Here is a 16,741-nt window from a genome sequence, read left to right as displayed (position 1 = left end):
GAAAGTCACTAAAATGCTCTTTGTATTGCCTGGGAGTCAGAATAATTGTCTCAGTATTGTATGGAGGTCACTAAAATGCTCTTTGTATTGCCTGGTAGTCACAAAAATTCTCTCTGGTTTTTCTGGTAGTCACAAAAATGTTCTCAGTATTGCATTGTGGTCATTAAAATGCTCTCAGTATTGTATGGCGTTCACAAATTTACTCTCCTTATTGTCTGGCATTACAACAGTGCTCTGTATTGTATCTCACTCTGTGCATGCGCCAAATGAGAAGTCCAAAGTTGCATGGATATGCATCCATGGGCAAGCAGTAACATGTTAGTGAGAAATGGGCTGTTACTTGATGGAGAATACTGAGTCGCACAATGCAACTAATTTTCATAGGAATCTCATGGGTGTGTAGTTCATTTTATGTAGTCAAGGAGTCTGCATTGAGGGTGGCACCAACATCTATCTTGCCTCTGGGCATATGAACTGAAGACAATGCAAAATGTCTACAATTTCAATGAACAGATGTGTGAGGACGAATGTTATATTTAAGCTATAATCTTTTTGTAAATCATTGCAATGACACAATTGTTACAATTAGCTTGTACATTTATAGTATGATGGTTTGATGTAATTTATAAGACATTTCATTTATTGCAGATATCTTTCAGAAACTTGCTGCTGCCAAGGATCAAAGGGAGTGGGTGATACAATGTGGAGCTCACAAAGTAAGGGACCATTCTGTTTATGTTAAAGTGCATGAAATATATGAATAACATATATATATATATATATATATATATATACATACATACATACATACATACATATAAATGTATATCATTATTATTATTATTATTATTATTATTATTATATTAGAAGATATATATCATTTTGGGTAATAGCTTCCATGGGTTATATATTCCACCCACAAAAGGTACCAGATGAGGCAGCCATTATAGGCGCACTACACAGGATTATTCTGTCTGGGGTCCAACCATAACTGTCAAGTCCATGAATTTTTAAATCCATCCACGAGCACACCAGGTGAGGCAGCCATGTTGGGCGCACTACAATGATTACATTGTGGGAAATACCCATACAAGGACCAGAGGCACATAGGGGAAAACTGATGTTTGTGTAGTAATATGAAATACCCTGTATGAAGAACCTGCACACAGGAATAGTATACAGTGAGGGTATGGAAGTTTAGCAGACTTTAAGCAGAGATAAATTAAGGATCTGAGTTAGCCAGTTACCATACCCCCCAACACGACCCCAGGAGGGACAAACGCTCTGCCTCCGGACATCCCTCCCAGCACGCGACTGCCATCACCTGTGTTTAAACACCTTTCTAGTCAATTAGCTTGTTCAGTGGTTCCCAAACTGTGTGCCGTGGCTCCTTGGGGTTCCTCGGGACACTTGCAGGGGTGCCTTGGATTGGTGGTCAAGGACCAATTCAAATTATTTATGTTCAATATAATATGCAAAACTAGTGCTGGTGGCTGTCAGTCATACAATATGGGGCCAAACAGAAGCAAATCTTGTCCCTCCCTTGTGCCTAAGGATGACATAAATACAATTTACCTAAATTAATATTTCTTTCTAAATTTCTCAATAAGAAATTTTTGGCATAAGGGTGCCGTGAAAAAAATTCTGATACTCTAGGGCGCCGTGATTCAAAAAAGTTTGGAAACCACTAAGCTAGTTCAAAATGGGTAATGGCAATCACACACCAAGAGTGATGTCCAGGCATGTGTCACAGATGGTAGCTTCAACACTGGCACAGAACATGATATGTACTGAACAAGTGGGCAATACTGAACAAGTGGGATATCTCTGCAATAAATTCCAAATGCAGTTTGACCTTTGTGCGAATTCTTACTCATCTCATCTCTTGGTAAAAAACATATTTGAAAACCTTTTTTCGTATTGTCCTTTTTCCGTGTTTAACTAAAGATTACTAATTTTTCCCCCCACAACTCACATACACTGCAGCTGAGATAAAAAGACACCGATCACAGTGGTCAGGCAAGCTGTATTCTCTACTGCAGGGGCTCCCTCAAGGATTTGCTGTCGACAGCAGAGGCTGATCACTGTCCTTGTCCAGAAATTCCTTGGTGGTACCCTGGCTGCAGTGAATCCAAAGAATCGGGAGATAGGAGCTACAAATGGGACTCTTCTGCAGAATTCAGGAGAGTAGGCAACTATGCTATAAATATACATGTATTAACCACTTGCCTGGCATGGTCGCATTGTTTGCAAACGCACTGTAGTGCGTTATCTGATCTGGTCGCAAACGATGCAACCAGTCAGATACACTGTGTAGGCGGCTGCAGGAAGAGAATCTTCCCGTAGCTGCTGGTCTCAGAGGAACTGGAATCCTTGCACCCTCCCCCAGTGCCTACCATACTGATGATCACTGCTGATCGGTCAGCACAGTAGGACCAATCACCCAGCAGCTGCAGACATTAGCAGCTGCTGGGGAAATGTAAATGAATACCTTCTCCTGCCCCCACAATGTGTACCCTATGGCTACTCAGATGAGTAGCTGCTGGAAAAAAAATCGAAGCTGCTTTGGTTGCAATGTTTCTGATGGTGCCAATCCGATGTTCTGATATTTGAAAAAAATGTTTTTATTATACAACAATTTCCGAGCATTTTTTAGAAAAACAAATTGGCAGTTCAGAGACCAGCAAAAAATTCAGACTATTTTATTCCATCTAACATTTTGGTAGTTTTATTACAAGGTGTTAAAGGGTGAGAAGGGTGCTGTGTGGGGTTATAACGTGATATGGCACTTTTTGGGATAAAATCACCCATTCTTTCATGCTCTTTTAGACAAATCCTAATTTTTGTCATTTTTCCCTGCTACAAGCCGCTAGCGGCGCGTCTGTGTTACTACACTCCAGCAGCTAGATTCCTGCATGTATCCCTGTGTTCAGCCTCAGCTTCTCTATAATTAGTAGTTTGCCTCTGTGTGTCTAGCTGTCCAGCTGCATTCTATATCCTCATCACGAGGCTTGGTTATGCTGGCTGTTCTGATTGGGAGTGTCTCCCTTTATATTCCCTTCCTGTTTCCTCTCCTGTGCTGGTTATAGTTTCTGCTGTATGTGAGAACCTGTCAGCTCAGTGTATTCCTGAAGTTGGTTACCCAGTCCTGTTCGTGTTCCTGATCAGATCCAGTCCTCCTTGAAATCAGGTTTTGTGTGGACCTTCCACACAGATTCTTATCTTTAGTTCTGTTATTGGTTACCATCTTGTGTATTGTTGCATTCATGTATAGTTTATACTCAGTCGCTAATTCCACCCTCTGCATTGTTGCATTCACGTACAATTTATACTCAGTCGCTTATTCCACCCTGTGCATTGTTGCATTCACATTCAGTTTGTGTTTAGTTTTAACACCACCCTGTGCATTGTTGCACTCACATACATTCTGTTACTTTTATCAGTTTGTGTATTGGGTAGTTTATCTACGTTGCATCCTGTGAGCATCTCTCTGCACTATACCTTACTCTTGCCCAGCCTCCAATAGTCGCCTTGTCCATCCATAGGTTCTGGGGGCATCTGAGTACAGGGTGGACCTAATTCACCCTGGAAAGGTGGCTGCTAAAGGTGAAACCTAGCTTTCAGGAGGCTAAAAGACCGCTGGGCAGGTGTAATCATATGAGTGCCAACCGGTGCCACCTGGTAGCCCTCTCATCAGAGTAGGTTTCATAACATTACCAATGACCTACTAGTAAAATGATCCCTTTACCATGCCATATTATCTTTTAACATGCATTATATTTGTCATTCATCTTGAAGTCACACACTGGTGGAAATCCTGATTTGATTTGAGTTTGCATTTTCATACGAAAATGCAACTAAGAAATTTACTAAACAAATCTCGACAGTGATTGGGCAATTCGTCTACACAAATACGAATCAATAGACAATCGGTCAAACACGGTTGTTTTTTCACATACACCTCATATAACATGGGAATTTACTAAGGATTCGTATTCTCAATCACTGCTGACAATAGCCAAACACTGCTGGAAAAGTATGGAATTTGTAGAGAAATAGCACTTTCAAATAGACCTGCTTTTGGCTGGTGTGTTTGGAGAATCATGCATGGATCAGTGAGATCCGTACAGGGCTTCTCTATTTTAAAATGTAGTAAAGAGTTAAAAATAAAACTTGCGTGGGGTCCCCCCTCCTAAGCATAACCAGCCCCGGGCTCTTTGAGCTGGTCCTTGTTAAAATACTGGAAAAAAGGACCTGGGGTCCCACATATTTTTAAAACCAGCACTGGGCACCACTAGCCAAGAAGCTAATGTCACAGCCGGTGGACTCATTTATATAGGTCCCTGCGGCCATGGTATTAACCCCCCATCTAGTCACCCCTGGCCGGGGTTACCTGGGGGAGTGGGGACCCCCCATGATAGCCATAAAATGTGTAAAAAAGAAAGAATATTGTCTTTTGCTGTGGAACCACAAGTACCAGCATGCGAGGCCCGCTGGTACCTGTAATTCCACAGTAATATAAGTATAAAAAAAACAGGACACACACACACACACACCGTGAAAGTAACATTTTATTTAAACATACATGCACACTTACACTCTTACACATACTTACCTAGTGTCCCACGGAGCTCCTCGGTCCCCTTGTCTAGTAGAATCCACGGGGTACCTGTAATTAAAAAAATTATACTCCCCTATCCAGTGTAGATCAGTCCTCTTCGATCCATGTAAGCATCCAGGGGTTAATAAAAAAAGACAGCAAAAAACCCGGTCCCCGCTACTGAAGTTTCCCCGAATGGTGAGACCCCTCATGACTCCTGTCACTTGGGGACCCGCCAGCCAATCAGGGAGCACCACGTCATAGCGTTCTTCTTATTTGCTGTGCGCTCCCGGCCTCCCAATCAAGCGGAGCTCATAGACCGTAATGGGGAAATAAATCTCCATCATCGCCTCTGGTGGGAACCTGCGGTCTGCGGTAGACCGCAAGGTTAATTGAAGTGACTCTTGTGGGTGACCTCAATTAACCTTGCGGTCTACCGCAGTCCGCAGGTTCCCACCATAGGCAATAATGGGGATTTCTTTCCCCATTACTGCCTATGCGCTCCGCTTGATTGGCAGGCCGGGAGCGTACAGCCAATCAGGAGAGCGCTATGATGTGACACTCCCTGATTGGCTGGCGGGTCCCAAAGTGACAGGAGTCATGAGGGGTCACGCCATTCGGGGAAAGGGGATTCATGTGTACAAGTGGATCCCCTTCAGTTGCGTGGACTGTTTTTTGTTGTTGTTGTTTATTCACCCCTGGATGCCTACATGGAATGAAGAGGACCGATCTACACCGGATTAGATGAGTATAATTTTTTATTTACAGCTACCCTGTCGATTCTACTAGACAAGGGGACCGAGGGACTCCATGGGACACTAGGTAAGCAAGTGTGCATGTATGTTTAAGTAAAATTTTACTTTCACAGTGTGTGTGTCCTGTGTTTTTTTGAATATTTCTTTTACTGTTGTTCTCAAAGTACCAGCATGTGTGAGGGGGAGGCTGGAACTTGTAGTGCCACAGCAAAAGACAATATTCTTTTTTTTTTTTTTACACATTTTATGGCTGTCAGCCTGCCATCCATAGCCCACAAATGGCATGGACAGCACCGGGCTTCATCCCTGGCCCTTGGGTGCCTCGAGAGGGGGTCCCCACTCTCCCAGGGATCCCCAGGGGTGACTAGTCAGGGGGGGAAATGCCATGGGCGCAGGGACCTATATAAATGTGTCTCCCGGCTGTGGCATTATCTCCTTAGCTAGTGGAGCCCGGTGCTGGTATCAAAAATATGGGGGAACCCTACGTCTTTTTCCCACCATATTTTTGGAAACATGACCGGTCCAAGAGCCCGGTGCTGGTTGTTAAAATACTGGGAACCCCTATGTAATTTCCCCCCGGTATTTTAATAACCAGGAACGGCTGGGGCTGGTTATGCTGAGGAGGGGGGACCCCACACAATTTTTTTTTACTAGTTAAATACTGTACACAATGAAGCCCTGCGTGGATCTTACTGATCTGGCCGGGCTTCATTGCGTTATGTCCAGCAGTGTTTTACTAATCTCTCCCATAAAACATCAATACGAATTACATCGACATCGGTGGACACTAATTGAAAAAACACAGTGGTTTAGTAAATTACCGTGTTTCGTTTTCTAAAAAAATTGCAATCTCTAATGGCCGTTATCAGCCGAGATTGAAATTGGCTGCAACATGAATCTTAGTAAGTTTACTCCCTTGTTTATATTGTATTGTGAGTGTATTGTGTGTACAATATTTTAGTAGTATAATAAGTTTATTTAATTTTTTTTTTCAGATACTAGTAAAACTCCTAGCTGCTAGAGACAGTAATGTGTTGCTTGGTGCCCTGCTTGCTCTAACAAGTTTGGCAGAAAGGTGAGCTATAATTAAATGATAAATGGTAACATGCATATCACATTACTAGTAAACAAATAGAGAATGCAACAATAGTGCTAAGAGTAATGCTAATTTAGTCACTGTAAAATCATGAATAAACAAGGAGCTGAGAAATCAGGCCCTGCGTCACAATAAGATCCATTTGGACATCACATATATCTTTATCTTATTTTATCTGAAAATACAATCACAGCCTAATTTAATTAGAGTTACTGCACACCCTACATAAATGTATTATAAAAATAACGTTTATACAAAATCAGGCACACAAATTCTATAAAAACACATTATTGATTTGGAGTTAATATAACAAAATGTTATAATACGTATTAAATAACATTTTGTGAGAAAAGTTGCAAACTAGTAAAAAAAAAAGAATGAAAAAGAAAGCACAAAACACAAAAAAGGAAGAACCACACTTATTATGTTTTTTACATATTCTGTCTGGGGAAGGATAGAAGATATACACAGTTTATCAGCAGCAGACTATTCCCCAAAAATAACAATTATCAACATTTTTCAGCCACTGTTGAAACTTTCTTTCTTGGTCAAATTTACCTCCTTGGTGGTATCAGTGAAACAGGTGTGCAGGTGTACTAATCTGTTATACAAATAAATGGTTTGTTGCTTTTTTTTGTAAAAAATTGTTTTAGTAATGGGTTCAAAAGTCTAGCGTAACATCCAGATGATCCTTAATCTGTGTGAGGGTGCTTTCGGGGGGCGGGGGGTGGGGGGGGGGGATGGAAGGGGCACGGTGGCGGGCTTGAATATTATTTGAGAAATAGATCCTTAAGTGTGGATCTAAGCTGTTTAATACCCTTTCACAAACATTGACATTTTACTTCAAACATATTACCTGATGCTCATCAGACTTTGCAGGGAGTTAGAACACCCACCAAGATGGCACGGCCATGTACCACTCAGTGTGCTCATAGCTTCTTTAATGTTCACCTGCATGGCTACACTCCCACTTGGCTCCCACTTGGGGGTGGGGTGGGGGGGGGGTGGAAGGGGTACGGTGGCGGGCTTGAATATTATTTGAGAAATAGATCCTTAAGTGTGGATCTAAGCTGTTTTATACCCTTTCACAAACATTGACATTTTACTTCAAACATATTAGCTCTTGCTCATCAGACTTTGCAGGGAGTCAGAACACCCACCAAGATGGCACGGCCATGTCCCACTCTGTGTGCTCATAGCTTCTTTAATGTTCACCTGCATGGCTACACTCCCACTTGGCTACACCGCTTACCTGTATCTGAGCCCATCCGAGTTCTCACTCTCCCCGATTATATATATTTTCAATACGTAATCTTTTTCCACAGATTCTATAAACCAAACTCTATATTTAACAGCATGAATGGGAGATGGCATTGTCTGCTTTTAACTCGTTATTTTAATCTTTGCAGTCCAGAATGCAGATCTGCAATTAGTGAACTCAATCTGGTTGAAAGCCTAATGATGATATTGCATGAATATGATCTACTTTCTAAAAGGTAAGCCTGACTGAGATTAAGAGAAGAAAAAAGGAAACACACTGCAAAGAACACTGCCAAGAACCAGCAATGAGATTTGAATACTACATGATAATAGAAATACAGAGATCTCAGTTTGCATGTATTTGCAATAATATGTTTAAGCCTCTAGGCCGCGTCAAGGCGTCTGTTATGGTGGTCCCTAATACTACGTAATAATAGCACTCACTTAGGTTCATATGATTATATATTGTTATGCTACATGATATTAGCACATACATGAATGTATCTAAATTGAGATCCAACTCACCTGGAGGCACCCCAAGGTCTTCCAAATGGCACTACAAGGACCAGCACATGCTTAAAATGCTTGCCCCTTCCATGCCTCTCAGAACAGCAATATAAAGTGATGGTTGCTCAAATAAATGTAATGGTCCTTTACAGTTGCATGAACGGGTTTGATAAATATAGACAAGAAAAAAAGGCGAAATATTCCCCCAGCAAACTGCAAAGAACCAGCAATGAGATTTGAATACTACATGGTATCAGAAATACAGAGATCTCAGTTTGCATATATTTGACAAAATATGTTTTAGCCGCCAGGCTATGTCAAGGCATCTCTCTTCTGGTAGTTCCTAACTCTAAAAGATATGTGTGCAAATGCTAGGAGCTTAATAAATAAAATCCCAGAACTAATTACAATAATGACAAGGGATGATCTAGATATTGTGGCTATTACAGAGTCATGGTGCAACGAAAATCATGACTGGGACATAGCTATACCGGGATATACTTTATTTTGGAAGAATCGGAGGAGGGGTAGCAACGTTTGTAAAAAAAAAAAAAAGCATAATTAATACCTTAGACAAATGATTGAAGAAAAAACTGAGGCCCTTTGGGTGACCACAGAAACAGGGGAGAAGTTGATTCTTTGTATTGGGGTGATATACAGGCCACCACCTTATTGACTTTTTTGGCTGTGTGGCTAAAGTAATATATAAAGGTGAGGCTGTAGATATAGATTATCTGACTTTAGTAAGGCTTTTGACACTGTCCCACATCGCTGACTGCTACATAAACTTGAAAGTTTGGGATTGGATGTCACGCTGGGCGTAAGTTGGGGTTCCGACAACAGAGTTTTGGCTGAAGGGACAGCTACCTGTGAGGAGAGTAAATGAGGTGGCTGAATGTAATTCTTCCTCATGGTGTGGAGGCCAAGCTAATTGTTAACGTTGGCCGGAGGGCGTAAAGGAAAAGGAGGACTCCGTAGGAAGGTAACTGTAGTTTTAATGAATAACTGGCTGTACACAAATATTGAAGACATTGACGAAACTGAAAGAATTAGAGTATATGGTTAAATGACTTGAAGAGTGAAACTGAAGAACTCCGGTAAAGAAGAACTGAAGACAGTGATTAAAAGACGAGGCTGAAGAACGTGGACTTTGAAGAAATGAAGACTTGTGATTTGTGATTGAAAGACGAGGCTGAAGAACTCCGATTTTGAAGAAATTAAGACTTGTTATTTGTGATTGAAAGACAAGGCTGAAAACTTTGGATTTTGAAGAAATTAAGACGTCTGCGAGAACTGCCATTAGTACCTGGAGCTTCTCTATGACCTGGGACCCCGTGAGCGCTTCCACGAGTGGCGATGGACTTAGACAGCAGGACTGCAGCAGCGTTTAGGTAACCGATAGATGAGAGCAACCAGGACCAGGGCACCAGAAGTAACCTGGGAGCACAGAGCTGGAGAACCTTTCACAAGGAGGTAACTTAAAGCACTGGCAATCTCCCTCTGGGCCAGCCCCCTTTTGTAAGGGGAGAACACGCATTTTTGGCTGGGCACAGAATGGGAACTTAATTGGTAATGCTCTAGTCTCCAACATGGCTGCCCCTAGCACAGGAGACATACTCAGCTATTAGCACACAGCTTTAGCCAGCTTCTGACTCTGACACACTATACTGTGTCACACTAGAGGACCTTACCACAGCGATCCCTGCCGCAATGCCCGGCTGTCCAGACCCCCGGCCCTTGGCAGCCGCACATCCGTCCAGGAGGACCCGCCACCAGCAGCTCCCTGCCGCTGCAGCCACGCCAACCAGCGGGACGGCAACCCCCGGTAGCACCCACCAGAGGTAAGGCTCCGGAGCCTAACAGTACCCCCCCTTTTTAGGGTGGGCTCCGAACACCCTTGTGCTTTTATCGGGTTCTTGGTATGAAAGGCCCGGACTAATCTTGGAGCGTGGACGTCCTCTTCAGAACCCAGGACCTTTCCTCTGGTCCATATCCCTTACAATCAGTAAGATATTGGAGACGACCATATCTTTTACGACAGTCAAGGATCCTATGAACTTCAAATTCTTCTCCTTGAGCAGCTTGCACCTTGGGAGGTCTTGGGAGTGCAGCCCAAAAACGGTTAAGTATGAGAGGCTTCAGTAAGGAAATGTGAAATGCATCTGGGATTTTCAAGTACGGAGGCATTGTAACCTTGTATGCTACTGGATTCAATACTTTTTTAATAGGATATGGTCCAATGAAACTGGGGGCACATTTCTTGGAAGGGACTTTGAGTCTTAAGCTTCGAGTAGAAATCCAGACTTGATCCCCCACTTTGAGACTAGGGACAGCCTTCCATTTCCGATCTGCAAAAAATTTGTATTTATTGGATGTTTTAAGCAAAGCCTCATGAACTTGTCTCCACATCTTAGTGAATTGCTGAAGGGCTACCTTTGCGGCAGGTACTTCGAGAGCTTGAAGAGATTGAAAAAGAGGAACACGTGGATGAAGTCCATAATTCACATAAAAGGGTGTGGAATGGGTAGCGGAATGTTAAAGATTATTATTAGCGAATTCAGCAAATGGAAGATAGTCCAGCCAATCATCCTGAGAAGAAGACATGAAGAGTCGTAGGAAAGTCTCTAAGTCTTGGTTCTCTCTCTCAGTCTGGCCATCCGATTGGGGATGGTATGCAGAGGAGAAACTTAATTTCATTCCAATGGCTGAACTCAGTGCTCTCCGGAATTTAGCCACAAATTGAGGCCCTTGATCAGAAACTATCTCTTGTGGAAGTCCATGTAACCAGAAGATGTCTGATATGAACAATTTCGATAGCTGTGGAGCGGTTGGAAGACCTGTGAGTGGGACAAAGTCCACAATGACCCAAATGGTGTTTTGTCCTCTGGAGACAGGCAGGTCAGTTATAAAATCCACGGAGATGTGTGTCCAGGTTTTTTTTTGGAACCGATAGCAGATGAAGAAGTCCAGATGGAGATCCTCTTAGACTTTTATGTTTGGCGCATTTTGGGCAGGCAGCTATGAATTCCAAAACATCCGTCTTCAGATGAGGCGACCAATAAGAGCGTTGGATGAACTTAAGAGTCTTGAGGCTACCTGCATGACTCATACATGGTGAGGTATGAGCCCACGTGAGCAGTCTTTTTCGGAGTTCTGGTGCAACGAAGGTTCTTCCCGGTGGAGGAAGTGAAGTAGTACGAGTTGCAGCAAAGGAAGCAGGATCTAGGATGAACTGTCTGTCCGGAAGATCTGTGGACTCATCTGAATTCACTGAAGGAGAAAGTGCCTCTGCTTTCTGATTAAGAGACCCTGGACGATAACTGAGCTTGAAAGAAAAACGGGAGAAGAAGAGTGCCCACCTGGCTTGCCGTGGATTTAATCATCGGGCGGTCTGAAGATATAAAAGATTTTTGTGATCTGTGGTTACAGAGATTGGGTGCTGAGCTCCTTCCAGCAAGTACCTCCACTCTTCAAAAGCAAGTTTTATGGCAAGCAATTCTTGTTCCCCAATGGCGTAGTTTTATTCTGCCGGAGAGAATCTTCATGAAAAATAAGCACATGGATGAGCTTTCTGATCCTCGAAGAACTGGGATAAGACGGCCCCCACTCTTACTAAAGAAGCATCCACCTCTACCTGAAAAGGACGACTGAGATCAGGTTGCCGAAGAATAGGAGCTGACATGAAAGCCTCTTTCAGAAACGAAAAAGGCTTTTAGTGCCTCAGGTGGCCAAGCTGCAGAATTAGACCCTTTTCTTGTTAGTGCTGTAATCGATGCAATGATGGAGGGGTAATCTTTAATGAACTTCCTATAGAAATTGGCGAAGCCCAAAAAACACTGGATTCCCTCCCTTCAGAGTGGTAGGAAGGGTCAATCTCCCATTGCTTGGACTTTGGCAGGATCCATCTGTAATTCCCTTCTGGAAATGATGTACCCTAAGAAGGGGATGGAGGATAACTCAAACGTGCACTTCTCCAGTTTACAAAAGAGTCGACTTTCCCTTAGATATATATGCAGCAGCTCCATAAAATTGTGACCATTTAAATTAGTGAAAAGGAGAGCTTGTATAAACTAAAACGCATTGGACAAAAGGAGAAAAGAAGACTCTTTTGTGGGTGCACTCTTGTATAATTCTGAAAGTATCAAAGAAATAGATTAAAATTCAATATTTATTGTTGATAAACATAAAACACATAGTAGTTGAATATGCAAGTAGAGAAAAAGAAGTAAAGGAATACATATAAACACTGGAACCGATAATACAGATGTTGATGTCAGATAATGGTTCCAAGCTGCCTGGGTAACAACAATCTTTCAAATGTATGGTCAATCCATAAATAGGTCTCAACTGGCTGCCTAAACTGTATAATCTTGAAGTCGAGCTAGACACTTAGCGCCTCAATAATAGTTTGAATTAATAATGTGAACAGCTGTATTACTTACACCTGGCTTTAGGATAGAGATAGAAAACAGACTGAATAAAGAAAAGATGAATCTGCTGTCGGTGTTAGACACTGAGCCTGGCCGCCCAAAATTTTCTACTAAACCGAGTATTCCTCAAGAGTCTCCCACTTGAGTACTGACTTGGCCCAACACTGCTTAGCTTCCAAGATCGGAAGGATTCGGGCGTTACCAGTGTGGTATGATAGTAGAGAATTGATATGATTGCTTCTGGAATCACTGATGAGAGTTCATGAATGACATAAATTGGTAGAGGAAGTATTAAGTAAAAAAAGGAGGGTATAGTGAAAAGAGGGATCTGCTGCCAATGTTAGACAGAGGTAAACCCCTGAATCAATGGTGAGAGTCCCGAAATTATAGTGATAGTCAGAAAAAGAAGTTTTCAGTGAGACGGTCATTCTTAGGAAGTGTCCAAGCCCGGTGAACGGGTGAAACGCGTCTTCCGACCCGCAGCTACTCTGGGATCACGGATGTCTCCGCCTGCCTAACTGTATTCTTTGAGCTCAACGGCAACACAGCTTCCGAGACTCATAGCGCATCCTTACGGCATGTATGCCTGATACAATGCCGGACTCTGCTACGGCTGTTTACGGACATTCTCCACTGCTTCCCTGCGCCTCATCCCGCATCCACTGAATCGCTTCCGATTATTGGATCCACAGCGCACGATTCTTGACCACCATCGGACTTTGATATGATTACCCTGTGACCACAGACTTTTTCGGTATTCCACGGCAGCTAAGCGACTTTTCAGCCCCCTGGATCCACGGCACCTGATTCTTCTGCTATACGGCACCTGATTCTCATAGAGACATCAACACGGGTAATATCTGTCTCCAGGTCACCCGTGTTATTAAATTGTCTCTTTTTTCTTAGATGAAATATATATTATTTCAGTAGCCTGTATTTAAACTTATTAATTACAGTGGCTCTATCAATTTTCTCTGTATGATCTATCTTCATTTTACTATCATAACTATTATAGCTTTTTTCTTTGGCCTTAGCTCTTTATCAGCTACATCAGGTATATTATTCCAGTTGCTGCATTTGATTGAGATTTATTCATTTCTGACTGTGGATCCATTAATCTATTTAATTCACTTTAATTATCCATCAATTGACATCTGTTGTTCTCCCCTGCTTCTGTGTATATTCATTTCACCATAGCGGTGTATGTATTTATATCAACTAATTAAGGACATATATGTATAGTTTCTGTGGGAGATATTATCTACAATTAGTATTAACATTGTGACACCATTTATAGATTTTTTCTCCTTTGTTCCCCCTTGTGTCAATACTCACTATCCGGTATTTACATTTGATACCGTGTACCAACATATTTATTCATAAGAACGACCGTCTCACTGAAAACTTCTTTTTCTGACTATCACTATAATTTCGGGACTCTCACCATTGATTCAGGGGTTTACCTCTGTCTAACATTGGCAGCAGATCCCTCTTTTCACTATACCCTCCTTTTTTTACTTAATACTTCCTCTACCAATTTATGTCATTCATGAACTCTCATCAGTGATTCCAGAAGCAATCATATCAATTCTCTACTATCATACCACACTGGTAACGCCCGATTCCTTCCGATCTTGGAAGCTAAGCAGTGTTGGGCCAAGTCAGTACTCAAGTGGGAGACTCTTGAGGAATACTCGGTTTAGTAGAAAATTTTGGGCGGCCAGGCTCAGTGTCTAACACCGACAGCAGATTCATCTTTTCTTTATTCAGTCTGTTTTCTATCTCTATCCTAAAGCCAGGTGTAAGTAATACAGCTGTTCACATTATTAATTCAAACTATTATTGAGGCGCTAAGTGTCTAGCTCGACTTCAAGATTATACAGTTTAGGCAGCCAGTTGAGACCTATTTATGGATTGACCATACATTTGAAAGATTGTTGTTACCCAGGCAGCTTGGAACCATTATCTGACATCAACATCTGTATTATCGGTTCCAGTGTTTATATGTATTCCTTTACTCCTTTTTTTCTACTTGCATATTCAACTACTATGTGTTTTATGTTTATCAACAATAAATATTGAATTTTAATCTATTTCTTTGATACTTTCACAATTATACAAGAGTGCACCCACAAAAGAGTCTTCTTTTCTCCTTTTGTCCAATATGTTTCGTTACTGACTCTGGGTGCACCGCCAAATTGAGATTGATTAGAAAAAATATTTTCTTTCCTTCATCAGTGTATCTTGGTAAATAAACTATCTGCTGTTTAAATCTACTTATCAATTGTGCGGTATAACCCCTATACATGACTATAAACTAAAACGCACATACCTGTAAAAAAGAAATTATTGTAGTTTAAATGTTTACAGCTCTTTTTTGAAAAATAAAGGAGATGGGAATTGATGGTTTTAATAGTTCAATGTCCGTTAGAACTTGTAAGACCACTGTCCCTATTTCACCCTACCTTAAATGCCGGGTTTTGATGGTAATATATGCTGTGCAGCCTGTTCGGCTGTGTTGAGTGCAATTAGCGGTTGTGGCTGGCGGCTCCCGTTCTATAAAAGCTCCGGCTCACACTCCTCCGTGCAGCTCGGCTGTGGTGAGTGCAATTAGCTCTATTTTAAATATGGGGGGGGGGGGGGGGGGGGCACCACTTCTCTTTCTGACACAGGGCTCCAAAATGTCTATTTATGGCACTAGAGGATCTACGGCATGCAGTACACAGCTTGACCACTGGGTGGCGATCGTTCCACTAATGAAGACTACAGTACAGTGCTGAATAGCAGGAAATGTATATGGCACAACAAGATACTGTATAATGTAGCAAGCCCTGACAAGCGGGACAGTGCACAGTAAATGTAGTAGTTCTTTTTTATACAATAATACTGCAGGTTGGAGTATGAAATCAATGGCTGCCAACCAGTAACAACATGTCTACAACTGGAAGATCTCCTGGTACGCTGTATAAAATGATCTCTACATTAAGTAGAAACGTGAACACAGAAAAAGATTTGATCAGTGTCACCAACGCACACAAAGAAAAGCACAGTTCAGAGTTCTACACAACTCTCTAAAAGATACACAGCACTAGAAAAAATTTTTTTTTACAATGAGCGCCATCACCAAGTCACTGCAGGTGTCAGTCACCTGTCTCTGTGGCTCTCTTGGCACAGTGGTATCGTCGATGGTTACCATGCCCATGAACTAGGGTTGGATTCCTGCAAATGACACACTTGTATTGTATACCTGTGTAAAAAATTTCATTCACAGTTTTTTTTTTTACATTTTCCCAAAACAAGCTCTGTCGTGCTTCATATACAATGGTGAGGTCAGCGCACTTGTGGGAGAGAAGGAATGAGAGAGATAGGATGAAGATGGAAAGGGATGGAGAAAGAAGGGATGAAAGAAAATGGGAAGAAAGTGATGTGACAATTTGATGTATGATAGTGTTCACAAATGACCATATGTCGTAATATAATGATGTTTATTAGGGTGGTATGTTCCCACTGTCAGGTGTGTCATGCAGACCACCCTTTTCAGTGTACCCTCCTGAATGGTACACTTCTGCTCAAAACTTCTAGAATTAATAATAAGAGTGGTGGGTAAAAGTATGTGCCTCTCCGTAAATCTGGCACAATGTCTGTGTCAGTGTTATGTCCTTAGGAGTCCTAATGTTCAGAGGTCCCTTGCGGGATGAATGTCAGGTATGCCCAAGGGTGCACCTTTACCATAGGTATGGTATCACCTATGTGGCTCTGAAACTAGGTAAGTATCAGTCGTGGTGGGGTATGTGACAGTTTGCGGCGGCCCGCCTGTCAGACCTCCCTGTGTGCACCAAATGAGGAATCGGGGGTACGGGCTTGGTTCTTACACTTACCGCCGGGGGTGCGTTCCGCGCGCCTGTGCCGGCTCAGCTTCCGTTCCCGAGTCCTCCGGTGTCCTTTGATGTCCAGGCCGTCTCGTCTCGGTCCCCGTGGTCGGTCAGCAGTCGCCGCTTTCCTCCTTCCTCCGCCGGGTCCCGTCTGTGACTTCCTGCTTTGCCGCTCACGTGATGTGTCACGTGAGCGGGAGTGTTCAATTAGCCCCTGTTGC

The 16,741-nt window shown here is 42.4% G+C and overlaps 1 protein-coding gene and 2 pseudogenes across 13 annotated transcripts in view; 2 read left to right on the top strand and 1 right to left on the bottom strand.

Annotated features, from left to right (window-relative positions):
• NEK10 (NIMA related kinase 10) overlaps nt 1-16,741 on the top strand; it is an 831,700-nt gene that overhangs the window by 141,008 nt on the left and 673,951 nt on the right. For all 13 annotated transcript variants that reach the window (XM_063922254.1, XM_063922250.1, XM_063922255.1 and 10 more), the window contains 3 exons: nt 649-716; nt 6,351-6,430; nt 7,861-7,947. In XM_063922254.1, coding sequence (XP_063778324.1) covers nt 649-716; nt 6,351-6,430; nt 7,861-7,947 — 235 coding nt within the window. The remainder of the gene's footprint in view (nt 1-648; nt 717-6,350; nt 6,431-7,860; nt 7,948-16,741) is intronic.
• On the bottom strand, nt 12,753-12,871 carry LOC134930162 (5S ribosomal RNA; annotated as a pseudogene).
• LOC134929824 (5S ribosomal RNA) lies at nt 14,239-14,357 on the top strand (annotated as a pseudogene).

The sequence above is a fragment of the Pseudophryne corroboree genome, chromosome 5, assembly GCF_028390025.1.
Source record: "Pseudophryne corroboree isolate aPseCor3 chromosome 5, aPseCor3.hap2, whole genome shotgun sequence".
NCBI lineage: Eukaryota > Metazoa > Chordata > Amphibia > Anura > Myobatrachidae > Pseudophryne > Pseudophryne corroboree.
Note: the sequence above shows the minus strand (reverse complement) of the source record. Positions and strands in the feature narration are given on the sequence as shown.